We start from the raw sequence: 19257 nt of genomic DNA, 5'->3' as shown, positions 1-19257 counted from the left end.
GCAGACCTTAAAAGAGAAGGATGGAAGGAAGGAAGGAAAAAGGAATTAAGAAAGGATCCCAAAACTCCTGTATTCATGTATGAAGTCTACTAGGTACCTTGTCAAGTGAGATGTGCCTCAGGTTTGTCATTGTGATAAACTTGGAAGGGTTTATTCTGGCAGGATATATGCTTTTTCTTCTCACCTATGGAAAGACACGGAGCAAAATTCATGTTCATTTTGTTATTGTTGTTGTGTGTTCTGAATCAAAGGATGGCAATGTATCTTCCATTAGCCTTAATGCAAGAGCAAGAACAGGACTAACCAAAACTGTATCTATTTAGTGATGTTTTCAAAAGTATGTCTTAGTTCAACTATTTTGGAGAAAAATAAAACTTCTTAGTATTTTTGAATTTAGAAATTTGGATTCATGATTGCCTTTTGTAAACAGCTGGTGTTTGACTTTTTAACTTAAGAAGGCAGGGCATTCAAGAGTTTGTTGTGAGCTCTTAAAAAAAAAACTACAAACAGACTAAAGACACACGTTGTATTTATCTACGGAATTTTATCCAGACTAAGATATTTTATTTTGCCCTTGGCTATGAATTTCTTGCTGTGAGAGGTGTTAAATTCATACATTAGTCTTTCTTAGACTTCTTTCCTTACATACTTAGGAGATAATCTCTTTTAAATTATTGAGCAATAGTCTAGGTCAGAAAATGCCTCATCTCTTCAACACTTTCCAAACTCCACTTCAAACAACAGTCATATTCTTCTACCCTGTCTCCTTTCCCAAATACATTTCCAAACACACTCCTTGACTGTCATGACAGACCTGAAGTAAATGGATCATCCACCTAATAAGAAGACATATCCTTACATTCAACCTTCATTTCACTTTAGTTCTTGACCACTCTTCAGAGACAGCTATTTGGAGACAATTGTGTGGATAATTGTAGATTCTAAAATTATCACTGGTTAATTCCAGGCCCTGGAAATATTAATCACATGCTAATGGTGTTAGCCTGTGGGAGAATTGACTTTAAAGCAGGTTTCAGTCACGAATCAAAGCTCATTTGTGTGTTAACTATGTGTCACAATGTACATCACTGTTTTAGAGGAGACACACACAATCACATCAAAAAACAAAAGGGGGCTAATTTGATAGGCTGTGTGAGATGCATAACATTCTTTAACATACTTTGTATCACATACATAGAGTATAATCTTGTACAGTGAAGCCAAATAAAATTCTCTGGACTACTGATTGACAGTTATACTTTATAAATGTGAATAATCAATGAGAGTAAAAAGGCAAAGCATAACATTACCAGTATATATTGCCTTAAAATATAAGCTTTAAATATAGAAGTTTAAGGTTATGTAGTACAGGTACATGAAAATATCCAATTTTAATTATAAAATTCTTTAATTTTTTTGAAGAAATTTACAAAATAAAAAAGTATAAACACCCATCTACCTATGACACACAAATGATAATAAAGAACGTTTTGTCATAGCTTTATGTTGTTCTTTAGGAAAGAATTCAAACACTACAGGTAAAATTGAAGTCCAATTCCCATTCCCAGAGATAGCCATCCTCTGTCTCTAGTGAAATACAATTAAATTACATAATGTTTCCTTTTATTTTTGTGCAGAAATTAGATTCAGCATTATGCTTTTCCATAACAATATCTAAATATTTTTGCACAGAAATTCTGGCTTTACTACTGAAATCATCTGTGTGTCAAAATGAATGTTTAGACATTTTACAAATTTAAACTTCACAGAATCATTTAGAAATCACACAAAGACTTCAGGGAAATGCTCTAATAGTCTTGTGAAAATTATTTTATTATACAAAATAGAAAATATCTTAGGTACATGCTTTCATGGTGACAATAGTAAATGCTAATTAGAGAAGCTTTTTTGATTGGCATAATTTCTTGAATTTACTTCATGAAGTATAATTAATAGTTACTTTAATGTGGTTACTTTAATGATAAAGCCATTAAAGAGCTTACTATTTTACTACCTTGAATATTAAATAATAAATAGCATTAGCATCATTTAGAAAATTCTAATAAAATTAATATCTGGAGACTTTATTTTATCAAGATATATTTAATAGAGAATAGTTGTCATCAATATTTGAAAACAAATTAAGCTTCTATAATGTCAAAGTAGCTCTATAGCTCTACCCCTGCAGGGATTATTAGGAAGTAAAATCATGTAGGATTTGAAGTCCTGGGATTATCTGTGCTCTTTGACTAGTATAACTTTGCTATTATCTTGTTGGCCTAGGAGAGATCATTTAATCTCTCTGGGACTCAGTTTCCTTGTTCAAAAATGCCTTGGTTGGTGGCACAGGGATAGGGAAAGATGAAAAGAGATGATCGTTAATACTTTGCCCAACTCTAAAATTTTATTATTGTATTACTCATTTTCTCCCTTGTCCCTTCCTACTCAATGTGCTAGATGATTAGTCTAAACCAAGGGGATCTTCTAGCAAAATAACCAGAGTTAACATTAAAGGCTACAAGAATCTGACTTAGGAAAACCTGTTCTTAATTCGTTACAAGACCAACTCATTCAGAAGAAACCAAAAACTGCTAGAGAGAGAAATTACACATAGAAAAATATATGTATATTTACTATAAAGATTTTTTGGATGAATAATATTTATCTAAATAGATTCATGTTAAACATATTTGAATTTCTACTCAAAACAGTAAAATGTCTAATCAAAATAATGCATGTTTAAGATTATTAAATGTTTCTTTGTCAGTACAGGGAAGGTAAGTTACTACGTATTATATAATCAGTGAAGAGGATGACTGTCTCATGACCTTGTGATCAGGCCAAGTTATATTACTTCTCATTCTCAATATTATTTCTGAGGGTGTTGCAAATAATTACTTTGTAAGAGTAAATAAATATTGGCAAGTGAGTAAAATAATGCTTATTTAAGAAAAAACAGTAAAGTTGCCTTTCAACAGTTCTTGTCTATAAATGAAGATATAGTAGTTTTTTACAACTTTTTAGGAGACTTGAAAACCTACTGTCTGTTGTGGGATTTCCCATGTGGTTGTCACATTCTTTCCTACAACTTTAGGGTCTGGGAGATAAAAAGTGACAGTGATGAAGAATCACTTGGATATGTTCACTAGACCTCCTGAAGTTATCTTTTTCAGCCAGTTCTCTTCTGTTTAGGAGTATCTTCTTAGCAAGTTTAAATGGATGGCTATCTATAATATTTTTAGTGATACCAGAAGAGGAAAGTGTATGTCTTCTATAATGACCACTGTCAGAACTGAATGACCCTCACAGACCCCATGTTCTCCCTAAATGAGATAATGGATGTGAATAGAACACTGTAAACTATAACAAATGTTGGAAATTATTATTGAAATGACCATTCGAAGGCTGACCCAGTCATTTGTTTCATCACACAAATTCCTTCTAAGTGTCAGAATTCATTTTATAGTTATATTGGGATTGATGGCAGTAGACAGGGACTCAGGATCTTGAATATGGAAGTCTTTGTGTCCTGCTGTGGTCATTCTTCCCATCAGATTTCAGGGCTATGTATGTACAGAGGTTGATGCTAAACATATACACACACTTTTAAAAATTACTCTGAAGTTCCAATATGGTCCCCTATTAATTTTATTATTCTATTACTCATTTTCTCCCTTGTCCCTTCCTACTCAATGTGCTAGACATAGATTGGCAATTAGTCAAAACCAGAAAGATCTTCTAGTAAAATAATCAGACTTAACATTAAAGGCTACCAGAATCTGACTTAGATAAACCTGTTCTTAATTCTTAATAAGACCAACTTATTCAGAAAAAAAAAAAAAAGTCTGACCCATGGACAGCCTTCCTTTTACTCAGACTAGTGGCAGGAAGAGGGCATGAAACCAAAGCACGCCAAGCAGCTTCCTTCTCCTTTTGCTCTAGGCCCTCAGACGATGAGGAAAGGGAAGTCAAGGAAAAGCATACTTAAATAGCAAGGGGAAAATAAGGGATTTCTCTAAAGTGTGGAGCTGGGTTGGTCTAATTGGCCTAAGACCCCATAATCTTTTGTCATAATACAAGAGAGGCCGTGTACATTAGACTTATGAAAAATGGTTTGTGGGTTTCAGCTTTGAAAGTGAGAAGGCCTAGGCTGGGGTCCAGATTGACTGTTGATAGGTGGTGTGATCAATCCCGTTCTTTCCTTCCATTTACAATCTGAGGTTAAGATTACATATCCTTGAACTGCTCATCTCCATAGTCCAGAGTGACATTGAGAAAATAAATGAAAGAGAAAATGTGGGAGTGTTTTGGGGAGTTACATGGCCATTTCACAAGGCTCTTTAAGATACACAGAGCGGGAATTCAATGCTGAAAAAGGATACCATTCTGCTATAGACAGGTTTAATGTTTTTCTTACATTGAAGCCATAATCCATTCCCTTATATAATTCCCTTTTTAATCCTATCTAATGTTCTGGTGTCTCATTCTTCTTTAAAATGATAAATTTTAAATATCTGAAGACAAACATGCTTGTGAGATTTTCATGGAAGGTTCAAGTGTTTTAAGGAAATTGTAAATCACAAATACTAGTATTAAACTCATGTCTATGAAGAAAACTAAACTTGTGTCTTTGAGACAAATAACATTGCTTTGCGAAAAAAACTGGCTTCTAGTTTAATTTAAATACACATATCTAGTAGTTTTAAACATTATTTCATAAGTCCCACAGTAATGGAATGAATTTTATGAATTGGGAGGGCAAGAGGATTAAACAGAGATACACAGGTTTAATTCATGGCTTCTCCAGCTGAGTGTCCTTGGCTGGTGACTTACTTTCCCAAGCCTCATTTCTTCCTCTCAGAAATGGAAATAATAGTACTTATCTCTCAGAGTTTTGGTGAGGATTGATAATACTGTGAATAAAAAATAGCTCCCTGCTAACAGGGAGCTATTAACAGAGTTACACAGATATGGTGAAACACTCAACAATGGATAAACAGTGAGCAACACCAACATATATCAACATGGATAGATGATCAAAAGTCTAAGTTGCGGGGAAAACGAGAAACAGAATGAGACAGATTGCACAATAACATTTATGTAAATACACTCATGTGTACTCACATAAGACAATACCATCATTGTTCATGAAAGGTGGATTGAAAAGTTCACACTAAATACTGTGTGACAAAATCTGGAATTTTAGATGGGGAATGAAAGGAACTAAAATAAAAGAAAGAGGACTGGACATGGATTGGTCATGATGATTGCTCTGATTTTATGCATCTGAGCTACAAGAGGACTGGAAAAGAAAAAAATAATGCTTAGCACAGAGCCTGCCATATAGCAGAAATTCTAAATACAGGTGGCTGTTTTTTAATACCGGACTGAGATACTACTTAGCAGATTTGCATCAATTTGATTGGCATTATTGAGCTTACTGACATTTACAGATAGGAGTTGAGCCAATGGAGTAAAAAGATCAGAAAGAAACTGGGGAATAGAGAAAGGAAATTTGTTTCATGATAGAAAATAATTCAGACATGATAATAACAGCAATTCGTTATTGAGTACTTATTATGTGCTAAGCATTCATTTATTCAACCAACATATATTTACTAAGTGCTTCTTATGTGTCAGACATTGTTCTGGACGTTGGAAATACAGCAGGAAAACAACAACTACAATGACAACAGCAACATTCCCTGCTGTTATGGAACTTATATTCTAGTGAGAGGGGAGAAGCAATAATAATTAAAATATATAGTATGTTAAATGGCAATACGTCCTATGGAAGAAACAACAACAAGAAAGCAGGGAAGGGTTATATGGAGTGAGGGGTGACTGCAATTTTAAATAGGGAGGTCAGGGAAGGCTTCTCTAAGGGACATTATTTCAAACTCATTTCATGTGTGATCTCTTTTAGTCTTCTCAACACCCTATGAAAACGTTACTTTGATTAACCATAATGCTATTTTTCAGATGAGTAAGCTGGTCCGGAGTCCATCAGTGCCTTTTCTAAGGCTTTATAGGTGGCTCTGTGAGAGAGATAGGATTAGGGGTCAGGATGCCTAGCTCCAGATCTGTCTCTTTATTTAATACTCTGCATACAGAAAGCTAGAAGAAACCCAGAGAGCTCTGCCAAAATAAGGGGTGGGAATGCTATTTGGAAAGCATTGCATTAATATTATCATGGTATCCATTTTACATCTTAAGAATCTAAAATAAACAAACTTCTTTGTTGGGGGATACCTTAGAAAGTAAAACTGGGCAAAATCTTCTGATCTGGTGTCCATATCCAGAGGTTACAAAGGATATGTCAGATATTCTCATTAAGAAATCCTGATTTTCTCCAACTCTTAATGTCTTTTTTATTATTATACTTTAAGTTCTGGGGTACATGTGCAGAACATGCAGGTTTGTTACATAGGTATACATGTGCCATGGTGGTTTGCTGCACACATTAACCTGTCATCTAAATTAGGTATTTCTCCTAATGGTATCCCTCCCCTAGCCCCCCACCCCACAACAGGCCCGGGTGTGTGATGTTCCCCTCCGTATGTCCATGTGTTCTCATTGTTCAACTCCCACTTATGAGTGAGAAAATGTGGTTTTGGTTTTCTGTTCTTGGGTTAGTTTGCTGAGAACAATGGTTTCCAGCTTCATCCATGTCCTTGTAAAGGACATGAACTCATCCTTTTTTATGGCTGCATAGTATTCCATGGTGTATATGTGCCACATTTTCTTTATCCAGTCTAACGTTGATGGGCATTTGGGTTGGTTCCAAGTCTTTGCTATTGTGAAGGGTGCCGTAGTACACATACACGTGTATGTGTCTTTATAGTAGAATGATTTATAATCCTTTGGGTATATACCCAGTAATGGGATTGCTGGGTCAAATGGTATTTCTAGTTCTAGATCCCTGAGGAATCGCCACACTATCTTCCACAATGGTTGAACTAATTTACACTCCCACCAACAGTGTAAAAGCATTCCTATTTCTCCACATCCTCTCCAGCATCTGTTGTTTCCTAACTTTTTAATAGTTGCCATTCTAACTGGCATGAGATGGTATCTCATTGTGGTTTTGCTTTGCATTCCTCTAATGACCAGTGATGATGAGCATTTTTTCATATGTCTGTTGGCTGCATAAACGTCTTTTTTTGAGACGTGTCTGTTCATATTCTTTGCCCACTTTTTGATGGGGTTGTTTTTTTTCTTGTAAATTTGTTTAAGCTCTTTGTAGATTCTGGATATTATCCCTTTGTCAGATGGATAGATTGCAAAAATTTTCTCCCATTCTGTATGTTGCCTGTTTACTCTGATGATAGTTTCTTTTGCTGTGCAGAAGCTCTTTAGTTTAACTGGATCCCATTTGTCAATTTTGGCTTTTGTTGCCTTCCTTTTGGTGTTGTAGGCATGAAGTCTTTGCCCATGCCTATGTCCTGAATGGTATTGCCCAGGTTTTCTTCTAGGATTTTTATGGTCCTAGGTCTTATGTTTAAGTCTTTGATCCATCTTCAGTTGACTTTTGTGTAAGGTGTAAGGAAGGGGTCCAGTTTCAGTTTTCTGCATATGACTAGCCAGTTTTCCCAACACCATTTATTAAATAGGAAATCTTTTCCCCATTGCTTGTTTGTGTCACATTTGTCAAAGATCAGATGGTTGTAGATGTGTAGTGTTATTTCTGAGGCCTCTGTTCTGTTCCATTGGTCTATATATCTGTTTTGGTACCAGTATCATGCTGTTTTGGTTACTGTAGCCTTGTAGTATAGTTTAAAGTGAGGTAGCATGATGCCTCCAGCTTTGTTCTTCTTGCCCAGGATTGTCTTGGTTATCCGGGCTCTTTTTTGGTTCCATATGAAGATTAAAGTAGGTTTTTCCAATTCTATGAAGAAAGTCAATGGTAGCTTGATGGGGATAGCATTGAATCTATAAATTGATTTGGGCAGTATGGCCATTTTCACGATATTAATTCTTCCTATCCATAAACATGGAATATTTTTCCATTTGTTTGTGTCCTCTCTGATTTCCTTGAGCAGTGGTTTGTAGTTGTCCTTGAAGAGGTCCTTCACATCCCTTGTAAGCTGTATTCCTAGGCATTTTAATCTCCTAGTAGCAATTGTGAATGTGAGTTCACTCATGATTTGGCTCTTTATTTGTCATTAGTATATAGGAATGCTTGTGATTTTTGCACATTGATTTTGTATCCTGAGACTTTGCTGAAGTTGCTTATCAGCTTACAGAGATTTTGGGCTGAGATGATGGGGTTTTCTAAATATACATTCATACAATCATATCATCTGTGAACAGAGACAATTTGATTCCTCTCTTCCTATTTGAATACCCTTTATTTATTTCTCTTGCCTGATTGCCCTGGTCAGAACTTCCAATACGATGTTGAATAGGAGTGGTGAAAGAGGGCATCCTTGTCTTGTGCCGGTTTTCCAAGGGAATGCTTCCAGCTTTTGCCCATTCAGTATGATACTGGCTGTGGGTTTGTCATAAACAGCTCTTATTATTTTGAGATACATTCCATCAATACCTAGTTTATTGAGAGTTTTTAGCATGAAGGGGTATTGAAGGTGTCGAAGGCCTTTTCTGCATCTATTGAGATAATCATTTGGTTTTTGTCATTGGTTCTATTTATGTGATGGATTATGTTTATTAATTTGCATATGCTGAACCAGCCTTGCATCCCAGGGATTAAGCCAACTTGATCGTGGTGGATAAGCTTTTTGATGTGCTGCTGGATTTGGTTTGCCAGTATTTTATTGAGAATATTCACATCGATGTTCATCAGGGAAATCGACCTAAAATTTTCCTTTTTTGTTGTGTCCTGCCAGGTTTTGGTATCAGGATAATGCTGGCCTCATAAAATGAGTTGGAGAGTATTCCTTCTTTTTCTATTGTTTGGAATAGCTTAAGAAGGAATGGTACCAGCTCATCTTTGTACCTCTGGTAGAATTTGGCTGTGAATCCATCTGGTCCTGGACTTTTTTGGGTTGGTAGGCTATTAATTACTGCCTCAATTTCAGAACTTGTTATTGGTCTATTCAGAGATTCGACTTCTTCCTGGTTTGGACTTGGGAGGGTGTATGTGTCCAGGAATTTATCCACTTCTTCTAGATTTTCTAGTTTATTTGCGTAGAGGTGTTTATATTATTCTCTGATGGTGGTTTGTATTTCTTTGGGATTGGTGGTGATATCCCCTATATCATTTTTTATCGTGTCTATTTGATTCTTCTCTCTTTTTTTCTTAATTAGTCTGGCTAGCAGTTTATCTATTTTGTTGCTCTTTTCAAAAAACCAGCTCCTGATTCATTGATTTTTTGAAGGGTTTTTTATGTCTCTATCTCCTTCAGTTTTGTTCTGATTTTAGTTATTCCTTGTCTTATGCTAGCTTTTGAATTTGTTTGCTGTTGCGTCTCTAGTTCTTTTAATTTTGATGTTAAGGTGTCAATTTTAGATCTTTCCTGCTTTCTCTTGTGGGCATTTACTGCTATAAATTTCCCTCTACACACTGCTTTAAGTGTGTCCCAGAGATTCTGGTACATTGTGTCTTCGTTCTCATTGGTTTCAAATAACTTATTTATTTCTGCCTTCATTTCATTATTTACCCAGTAGTCATTCAGGAGCAGGTTGTTCAGTTTCCATGTGGTTGTGCAGTTTTGAGTGAGTTTCTTAATCCTGAGTTCTTATTTGATTGCACTGTGGTCTGAGAGACTGTCATGATTTCCATTCTTTTGGACTTGCTGAGGAGTGTTTTACTTCCAATCACGTGGTCAATTCTAGAATAAGTGCGATGAGGTGCTGAGAAGAATGTATATTCTGTTGATTTTGGATGGAGAGTTCTGTAAATTCTATTAGGTCCGCTTGGTCCAAGCTGAGTTCAAGTCCTGAATATCCTTGTTAATTTTCTGTCTCATTGATCTTTCTAATATTGACAGTGGGGTGTTAAAGTCTCCCACTATTATTGTGTGGGAGTCTAAGTCTCTTTGTAGGTCTCTAAGAACTTGCTTTATGAATCTGGGTGCTCCTGTATTGGGTGCATATATATTTAGAATAGTTAGCTCTTCTCCCTGCATTGATCGGTTTACCAATACGTTATGCCTTTCTTTGTCTCTTTTGATCTTTGTCTCTTTTGATCTTTGTTGGTATAAAGTCTGTTTTATCAGAGATTAGGATTGCAACTCCTGCTTTTTCTTTTTGTTTTCCATTTGCTTGGTAGATCTTCCTCCATCCCTTTATTTTGAGCCTGTGTGTGTCTCTGCACGTGAGACGGGTCTCCTGAATATAGTACCCTGTTGGATCTTGACTCCTTTTCCAATTTGCCAGTCTGTGTCTTTTAATCGGGGCATTTAGCCTGTTTACCTTTAAGGTTAATATGTTATGTGTGAATTTGATCCTGTCATTATGATGCTAGCTGGTTGTTTTGCCCTTTAGCTGTTGCAGTTTCTTCACAGTATTGGTGTTCTTTACAATTTGGTATGTTTTTGCAGTGGCTGGTACTGGTTGTTCCTTTCCATGTTTAGTGCTTCCTTCAGGAGCTCTTGTAAGGCAGGCCTGGAGTGACAAAATCTCTCAGCATTTGCTTGTCTATAGAGGATTTTTATTTCTCCTTCGCTTATGAAGCTTAGTTTGGCTGGATGTGAAATTCTGAGTTGAAAATTATTTTCTTTAAGAATGTTGAGGCTGGGCGCAGTGGCTCACGCCTGTAATCCCTGCACTCTGGGAGGCCGAGGTGGGTGGATCACTGGGGGTCAGGAGTTCGAGACCAGCCTGGCCAACATAGCGAAACCCCATCTTTACTAAAAATACAAAAAAAAAATAGCTGGGTGTAGTGGCTCAGGCCTGTAATCCCAGCTACCTGGGAGGCTGAGGCAGGAGAACTGCTTGAACCCGGGAGGTGGAGGCTGCAGTGAGCTGAGATCATGCCACTGCACTCCAGCCTGGGTGACAGAGCGAGACTCCGTCTAAAAAAAAAAATGTTGAATATTGGTCCCCACTCTCTTCTGGCTTGTAGGGTTTCTACAGAGAGATCTGCTGTTAGTCCTATGGGTTTCCCTTTGTGGGTAACCCGACCTTTCTCTCTGGCTGTCCTTAACATTTTTTCCTTTATTTCAGCCTTGGTGAATCTGATAAGTATGTGTCTTGGGATTGCTTTTCTCGAGGAGTATCTTTGTGGCGTTCTCTGTATTTCCTGAATTTGAATGTTGGCCTGCCTTGCTAGGTTGAGAAAGTTCTCCTGGATAATATCCTGCAGAGTGTTTTCCAACTTGATTCAATTCTCCTCATCACTTTCAGGTACATCAATCAAACGTAGATTTAGTCTTTTCACATAGTCCCATATTTCTTGGAGGCTTTGTATGTTCCTTTTTATTCTTTTTTATCTAATCTTGTCTTCTCTCTTTATTTCATTAAGTTGATCTTCAGTCTCTGATATCCTTTCTTCCACTTGATGGATTTGGCTATTGATACTTGTGCATGCTTCACAAAGTTCTCATCCTGTGTTTTTCAGCTCCGTCACATCATTTATGTTTTTCTCTACACTGGTTATTCTAGTTAGCAATTCATCTAACCATTTCTCCAGGCTCTTGGCTTTCTTGCACTGGGTTAGACCATGCTCCTTTAGCTCAGAGGAGTTTATTGTCCACCTTCTGAAGCCTACTTCTGTCAGTTCGTCAAATTCATTCTCCATTCAGTTTTGTTCCCTTGCTGGTGAGGAGTTGTGATCCTTTGGATGAGAAGAGGTGTTCTGGTTTTTGAAATTTTCAGCCTTTTTGCACTGGTTTTTCCTCATCTTTGTGGATTTATCTACCTTTGGTCCTTGACATTGGTGATGTTCGGATGGGGTTTTTCAGTGGACGTGCTATTCCTGGTTTTTAGTTTTCCTTCTGACACGCCCCTCTGCTGCTGGTCCGCTGGAGTTTGCTGGAGGTCCACTCCTGACCCTGTTTACCTGGGTATCACAGCGGAGGCTGCAGAACAGCAAAGATTGTGGCCTGATCTTTCCTCTAGAAGCTTTGTCCCAGAGGGGCACCTGCCAGATGCCAGCCAGAGCTCTCCTGTAGGAGATGTCTGTCAGCCCCTACTGGGAGGTGTCCCCCAGTCAGGATACATGAGGGTCAGGGACCCTCTTGAGGAGGCAGTCTGACCCTTAGCAGAGCTTGAATGCTGTGCTGGGAGATCTGCTGCTCTCTTTAGAGCTGTCAGGCAGACATTTAAGTCTACTGAAGCTGCGCCCACAACCGCCCCTTTCCCTAGGTGCTCTGTTCCAGGGAGGCGGGCGTTTTATCCATAAGTCCCTGACTGGGTCTGCTGCCTTTTTTCAGAGATGCCCTGCCTAGAGAAGGGAAATTTGGCAGTCTGGCCACAGCAGCCTTGCTGAGCTGCAGTAGGCTCTGCCCAGTTCCAACTTCCCAGTGGCTTTGTTTACACTGTGAGCGTAAAACTGCCTACTCAAGCCTCAACAATGGTGGATGCCCCTCCTCCCATCAAGCTCGGGTGTCCTGGGTTGATCTCAGACTGCTGCTGTGCTGGCAGTAAGAATTTCAAGCCAGTGGATCTTAGTTTGCTGGGCTCCATGGGGGTGGGTCCGGCCAAGCCAGACCACTTGGCTCCCTGGCTTCAGCACCCATTTCCAGGGGAGTGAACGGTTTTGTCTCGCTGGTGTTCCAGGCGCCACTGGGGTATGAAAAAAAAGAACTCCTGTAGCTAGTTTGGTGCCTGCCCAAATGGCCACCCAGTTTTGTGCTTGCAACCCAGGGCCCTGGTAGGGTAGGCACTGGAGGGAATCTCCTGGTTTGTGGGTTGCGAAAACTGGGACAAGCACAGTGTCTGTGCTGGAGTTCCTCAGGCTCAGTCCCTCATGGTTTCCCTTGGGTAGAGGAGAAAATTCCCCAACCCCTTGTGCTTCTCGGGTGAGGCGATGCCCCACCGTGCTTCGGCTCACCCTCCGTGGGCTGCACCCACTGTCCAACCAGTCCCAGTGAGATGAACTGGGTACCTCAGTTGGAAATGCAGAAATCACCTGCCTTCTGCGTGGATCTCACTGGGAGCTGCAGACTGGAGCTGTTCCTATTCAGCCATCTTGCCAGCAATCCCCTGCAACTCCTAATTTCTGGCTACAGGACCAGTAATGTCAAGGGTGTAAGTGACTGGCCCAATGTCATATGGCTCGTTTGTTACAGAATCAGGATGGAAAAACTGAGCTTGAAAAATCAACCAACCAGCACAACCACAACAGCAGGGCAGGGCCACCCAGCCTCTGTGTTTCACTCTGCATGGCTGGCCCACCAAGTTCCCTTGGCCTTATGGCTTCTCATTTAAACTGCAGAGAAGCTATGGTTAAGTCAAAGGCTCAGCTAGGTTAGAGTGAATTACTGAATCAGAGGAGTCCTATTTACACAAAGAAGGGAAGGAGTATGATAAAGAGGAGGAAAAGTAAAAGGAGGCATAAATGAAGAAAATGAAGGAGGAATCCGCTAAGAATAGACAAAGTGAGCGTCAAAATGACTCCACCCCAGGAAGGAGAGGGGGAGGGGCCCATGGAGCAGGAAGGAAAACGATTCCTCCCCCTCAGTAATCTTAATTATAGCAGTATAGGACAGGTATGAATAGTGTTGTTTTATATATGAGAAAACCGAAGCTCAGAAAAGCTGTATCACTTACTCAAGGAAATACAGTTGGTAAGAGTCTCCTAATTTTGTAAATTTTTTCTTTTCATAGGTCTCTTTCTTCCCTTGTTTCCATCATTATTTCCCTCTGGCCTCCTTTTATGTATACAAAGTGAAGTACTGAGGTTTTTACCTTTTTTCTTAAATAGTTTTCAAATATCCCATGATGGAATGAGTGCATGGTTACCATGACAACACAGCCCTCACTGAGGACTAGCCTCCCTGCTTTGCCTCCGGAATCATGTTTCACGGAACAGGTTCCTCTCCGTGCAACTTCTAGGAGCTGTAATTCTACATTTTGTTTGGGTGGTTATTTGCTGAATATATGTCCTCCACTAGACTATGTAAGTTTCACAATGGCAGAGACCAGCCTACTTTGCCAAGTGTGCCCCCAGCGTTTTGCACAGTGCTTAGCACCAGGATCTATGTAATATTTGCTAAGCAAATGTAGTGTGGTTCCTCTCCGCTCTCTTCTGAAAGTTACATGGACAGTAACCTTTAGCTCACAATTATATTAATAGATACTGTGTAACGAGTCGGGCCGGTATTTACAGATAGTATACACGTGAATGAACACACAAACACTCACGACTGCACAACAGCCCCGGGCAGGTGCACTCAAGAGGAAACGCGCACAGTCGGAGCCAGCCTGACCAACGCTGTTAAACACCGCTGCGCTGGGCTCCGCGGGCCTCTGCCGCGTGGGAGGACACCCAGGCTGACGCGCTGCGGGAGTCTGGGGCCCACTGGGACTTGCCGGCGGGGCCGGGTGGTGGCGGCGTGGGCGGTGAGCTGCGCGGTGATTGGCCCGCGCCTGCCGGGGCGGGGCGGGGCTGGCAGCGGGAGGCAGGCGCCTGAGCTAAGGGGGCGTGCGCGGCGGCGGCGGCCGTAGTTTCAGTATAAACAAGGAACCCGACTGGTTAGGCAGATTTTGTTTTTCTTCTTCCCGCGCGCTTTCGCTCCCTGTCCTTTGGTCGCATTTGTGGGCGCGCGGCACGCAGCCGGGAGGCGGAGGACTCGGAGTCCACCTGCAGGTAGGTTGTTCCCTGGCTGGGTTGTTCTCCCGGCTGGGGGACCACAGCCCGGTAGCGGGAACTCTGGACCCTGCTGCGCGCTGCGCTCTCCCTGGAGATCCCTGGGCCGCGGGGGGAGCGAGAGGAGCTCAGAAACTGCACCGGCTGCCGGGTGCGCTCCGAGGCGGCGGGAGATCCCGAGGCGAGTGAGCGCGAACGCGGGCGCCAAGAGCCGGGTTACAGCCCGGGACCGGGGGAGGGCCTCTGCTCGGCCGCTGCGGGCACCTGGGACTGCCGCGGCCCCAACAGGTGCGAGGCCGAGCCGCTAGGACCCGGGCAGGGCCGGGCTTGGGTTGGGTTGTGCTTTCCTTCTCTCTCCCTGATCCTGCAGCCAGGCCTTCTGTCTCGAGATAGGTGGTTTTTGAGGATTTGTCTTAAGTTGTAATCGCGTCCATCATTTTTTTCATCCCTTCTTTCCTTCGTGTGCATACCTAGGTTGATTGTTCCACTTCTTGACTAGTTTTGTGTGTGTGTGTAGGGGGAGCTGTTTATTTTTGTTGTCAGTGCCATGTAATCTAAAGTCTGACTCGTAGGAAGGGACAAGGGAACAGAAGTCGCATACTCCCCACCGACAAGGTGATGTTCTGTCATCCTTCAGTGTTCACCTGGCAAACTTGGGAGACACTGAGTCGCCTTGCTTTTACCAGAGCTCAGTTGAGTCGCCTCGGGTCACCTGCCTGGGGAATCTAAGATGAGTTAGTGGTATCTGGGAGCCTCGCGGGCTATCAGCTTGAGGGAGGCTCTTTCTAAGAGGGCTGTGAAAACAACTTAAGTGCTGCACCAGGGAAAAGGGCGAGACGGGGGTGGGGTGCGCGCCCCTTTGTGTGTGTGTATGGACGTACCATTTCAATACTGCTCGCTGTCTTGCCCCAACCAAATCGGCGCAGTTCAGGCAAAAGCAACGTAGCTTAGTCCTCTGACACTGCCGAGGGTGGCACAAGTGTGGCAGATAACACAAGGAGATTGTCTAGACGGCGATTTTCTCTTCGGAATGTAGATGTGTCCATCCTCCCTGATGAATTCGGTGGATATGGTGTATATAGATGAATATGCACACAAATTTGTGTATGTGTTTGGGCCGAACGCGTCTCCAAGGAATCCTTCGTCAGCACCATGTGACGACGGTCAGGAACTGCTGGTGTGTCTAGATCTATATTTAGCTCAGATGGTCTAATGGCCGACGGGAGGGTCTCTGAACTGGGTGCAGAAAGGGGAAGAGTCTAGGGATCAGGGTGGTGCACTCTTGAATGATGTCTGGCACAGTCACACTCAGATGGGGTGAATAATTGCCCTTTCCTAGTGAAAACAGTAGCTAGAGCTTGGCATGTGATGGCTGTGCCTTAATTTAAAACATAGTTGGACCATGGCGATAAGCCTCTGCTAAGAAACAAGGAGGTTTACAGTTAAGCAGCATATATACCTGGTTGGCGGTTTGGGTGAAAATACCTGGTCCCATGAGATTTAGAACAAATATGGAGTTGCTTTCTTTTATAAAAAAGAAATAAAAATTCTTTGCTGTTGAGGTTTTCATAACAGAAGAAAAGAAGGCAGCTTGTTAAACCCTGTCATTAAAGGTAATTTTATTTTTTTAAGTGAGGGGCAGTGGTGGAGCTAGAGAGGAGGACCTTAGGGCACTTTTGACAGATATCAGGGTTTACAAACAGCGTTATATTATGCCTTTCAAGCAGATTTTCTGGTGAAGATGAGATCAGCCACTGATTAACAAGTTTCTTGTTGGCATTCTTCCACTGCATGTCGGGTCAATCCTTTGTTTTCTTGGAGGTGGGCAACATTTCTGACTACTAAGCATATTGGCCTTGTACTTTCCAGTTGTCTAACGAAGTGTTACATTCTTAGAATTTATTTCTCCTATGGTGCATTTTCAGTCTTGCTTCATTTTATGTGCTCCGCTAGATATTTTATCTGATACTACCACATCTAATACCTGGGAATCATACTGTCTTTTGGAGAAGAGAATCACCAGAAAGCATTCACAGGTATTGTCTCCTGCTAACCCCCTATAGCTTAGCATCTAATAGATTCTTTATGTGTGTGTGTGTGTGTATATATGTACACATATATGTACATATATACATATGTATTTATATGTATAACTAAATCAAAGTATTATAATAACACATAGTTCTTATATAACATTTTATTCTTAGAACTTAAAATTAACTACTAGTTAATAGAGTACAATAGACCATATAAAAACAATTCAATACACCTTTCTAAGGAAAAAGACATGGTAAGAAAATTGAAGGGGAGGAGCTGGGATCCCTAGTATGACTCAGGAGTGTTGTGATCAGCTTTGTTAATATCCACAGAGTACCTGGAAGAATTGGACTTGGGAGGAACATTGGGATGGCCCCAGGAGAGCACCTCCTTGGAAAGGAGATGGGTGAAAGGAATGTCTTTTTCTTTGCTTGGGAGAAGAATCTAGAATCCTTGAAGCAGGGATTGGGAAACTTGATTCTGATGCCACACATAATAAATGAAAAAGCTGTGAAAACATTTTGTGACTTCTTAAAGAGGCCAATTGTACTGTTAAAAATGCTGTTTAAGATTTATGGGATTTTTATTAGTAGTAGTTGAATTCAGGTATTGCCAGCCCACCCCCCTCACTTTTTCAGATCTGTAGTTGTCCTTTTTGATTCTCCAGTTAAAACTACAAAAAAGATCCATGCAACCTTTGCTTATCCTCAAGTGACAGATGTTATAGCCTAGTGCTGTGGGCATATTTCTGCCTTGGAAATAAGGAGACTTGGGTCCTGGTCGATCTGGAGCCCTAATCAGTGATTTATTTTTTCTCTATGCCTGCAGTATCTATAAAATGACGGTGGGGAGTTGAACAGAATGATTTGTGAGTTTCTTTAGGTCTGTCATAACTGCTTTATTTTGTTGTACTACCGCTTCCATGCATTTACACCCTGTCTTAGGGGTGGACTAATGAAGGGAGAAGTGATTTGCAGTTAGATGTTCACCTACTTTCTGGGTACATGGAAATGAAGAGAGGAGAGTGAAATTTCTTTTTTATTGATGAATTTATGTAGAAATTTAATATTAAACTGCTTTTTGCTTTTGTTTTTCTTTAGGTATGAATATTAAAAATGATTATCAAAAAAGTTGGTGTCAGATTATTTTTTGGCCTGTTAAATCAATATTACTATCTACTAAATTTTTAAATTTGTCTTGAACAATCATTTTTTCTTAGGTTTATATTTAGTATTTCATTTCAGGATATGCCTATGTCTGGAAATCATTCAGCTGATTCAAATTTTATTAGGAAACACTGCTTAGAAAATTAGTTTAACCCAGAGAAAGTACAAATTAGCCTGGACTACCAATATCTTTCTATTGATCTAAAAGAGAAAAATGGGGAGGGATGAATATAGTTTTTCGAAAACTCACAGCTGGAAAATTATCCCAGTAACCATGTTACATACTAAAATATAAATAGAAAACTCTACTTTTTAATAAACGTCCTCATTAGGTATCAGATCATTTTCCTGAGATGAATTAGGTGTAGAAAAATAAAACCTTTTATTAAAGAATGTTCTCCACATGATATTATATAATTTGGTTGAGATCTACCATGTATAAATGATGATTCAGCTACTCATATCTGTGCTGTTCAGTATGGTAGCCACTAGTCATATGGGAATATTTAAACTCAAGTTTATTTAAATTAAACAAAATTTAAAATTTAGTTTTTCAGTTGCAATAAGCCACATTCTAAGTGCTAAGTAAGTCACTTGTGGCTAGTGGCTGCTGTATTGGATTGTGCAAAAGAAAAACATTTTCAGTATCCCAGAAAGTTCTTTTTGACAGCACTCAATTAGATAATGATGATTTTGATTATCCAGGAGATCATTTTTATTCTTCCAGGAAAATGAAATATTTAATTATCATTATAGATGAGCACCTACAATGTAAGGCATTATGACCAAATGGCATTATTAGCCAGTACATCGTCACCTGTACAGTAGAGCTGTATAGTTCAATAATATGCCAAGATCATAAATACCAGTTTCTCAATATATTTTCCCCATACGTCTAGTTATCCTTTTGCTTTTCTAAACCAGCACTGTTACAGCTACAAAGTGCCAACCCTTTGAAAGACAAGGAACGAGGAGCCATCTACTGTCCAGTTTAGGAACTGCATGGAAGATGTAGATAAAAAGTTAATGCATAAAGAATATATGCATTACGTTCTTTACATTCAATATGTCCTGGGTTCAGTTCCCACACAGTAAAGATTTATTTCATAGAAGAGTTTTAATTGACTCTCCAGGTCATGTGCTAAAATGTCATTTGTGTTTTAATAAACTGCTAACAACACATCCCCAAGACAAAAGATGACAAATCTTAGCTTTGTTTTTCTTCCAAGGAAACCAAAGATAGTAAACTATTTGAGTCAGAATCCCCTTCCTCCAACAATTAGGAATTAGTAAGGAAATATTTAAGTAGCATCTAAGACAAATCAAGCAGAATGCAAATTC

General features: G+C 40.0%; 1 protein-coding gene across 8 annotated transcripts in view; it reads left to right on the top strand.

Annotated features, from left to right (window-relative positions):
* RASGEF1B (RasGEF domain family member 1B) overlaps positions 1-19257 on the top strand; it is a 613492-nt gene that overhangs the window by 553851 nt on the left and 40384 nt on the right. For 2 of the 8 annotated variants that reach the window (XM_009240135.3, XM_009240134.2), the window contains exon 1: positions 14559-14713. The exons of 3 other annotated variants lie outside the window; for them this stretch is intronic. Coding sequence is in view for 2 of the 5 variants with exons in the window: in XM_054553343.1 (XP_054409318.1) it covers positions 17866-17880 (15 nt within the window). In the remaining 3 variants the exon portion in view is untranslated. 8 annotated transcript variants of the gene reach the window in all.

This window comes from Pongo abelii, chromosome 3, assembly GCF_028885655.2.
Source record: "Pongo abelii isolate AG06213 chromosome 3, NHGRI_mPonAbe1-v2.0_pri, whole genome shotgun sequence".
NCBI classification, from domain to species: domain Eukaryota; kingdom Metazoa; phylum Chordata; class Mammalia; order Primates; family Hominidae; genus Pongo; species Pongo abelii.
Note: the sequence above shows the minus strand (reverse complement) of the source record. Positions and strands in the feature narration are given on the sequence as shown.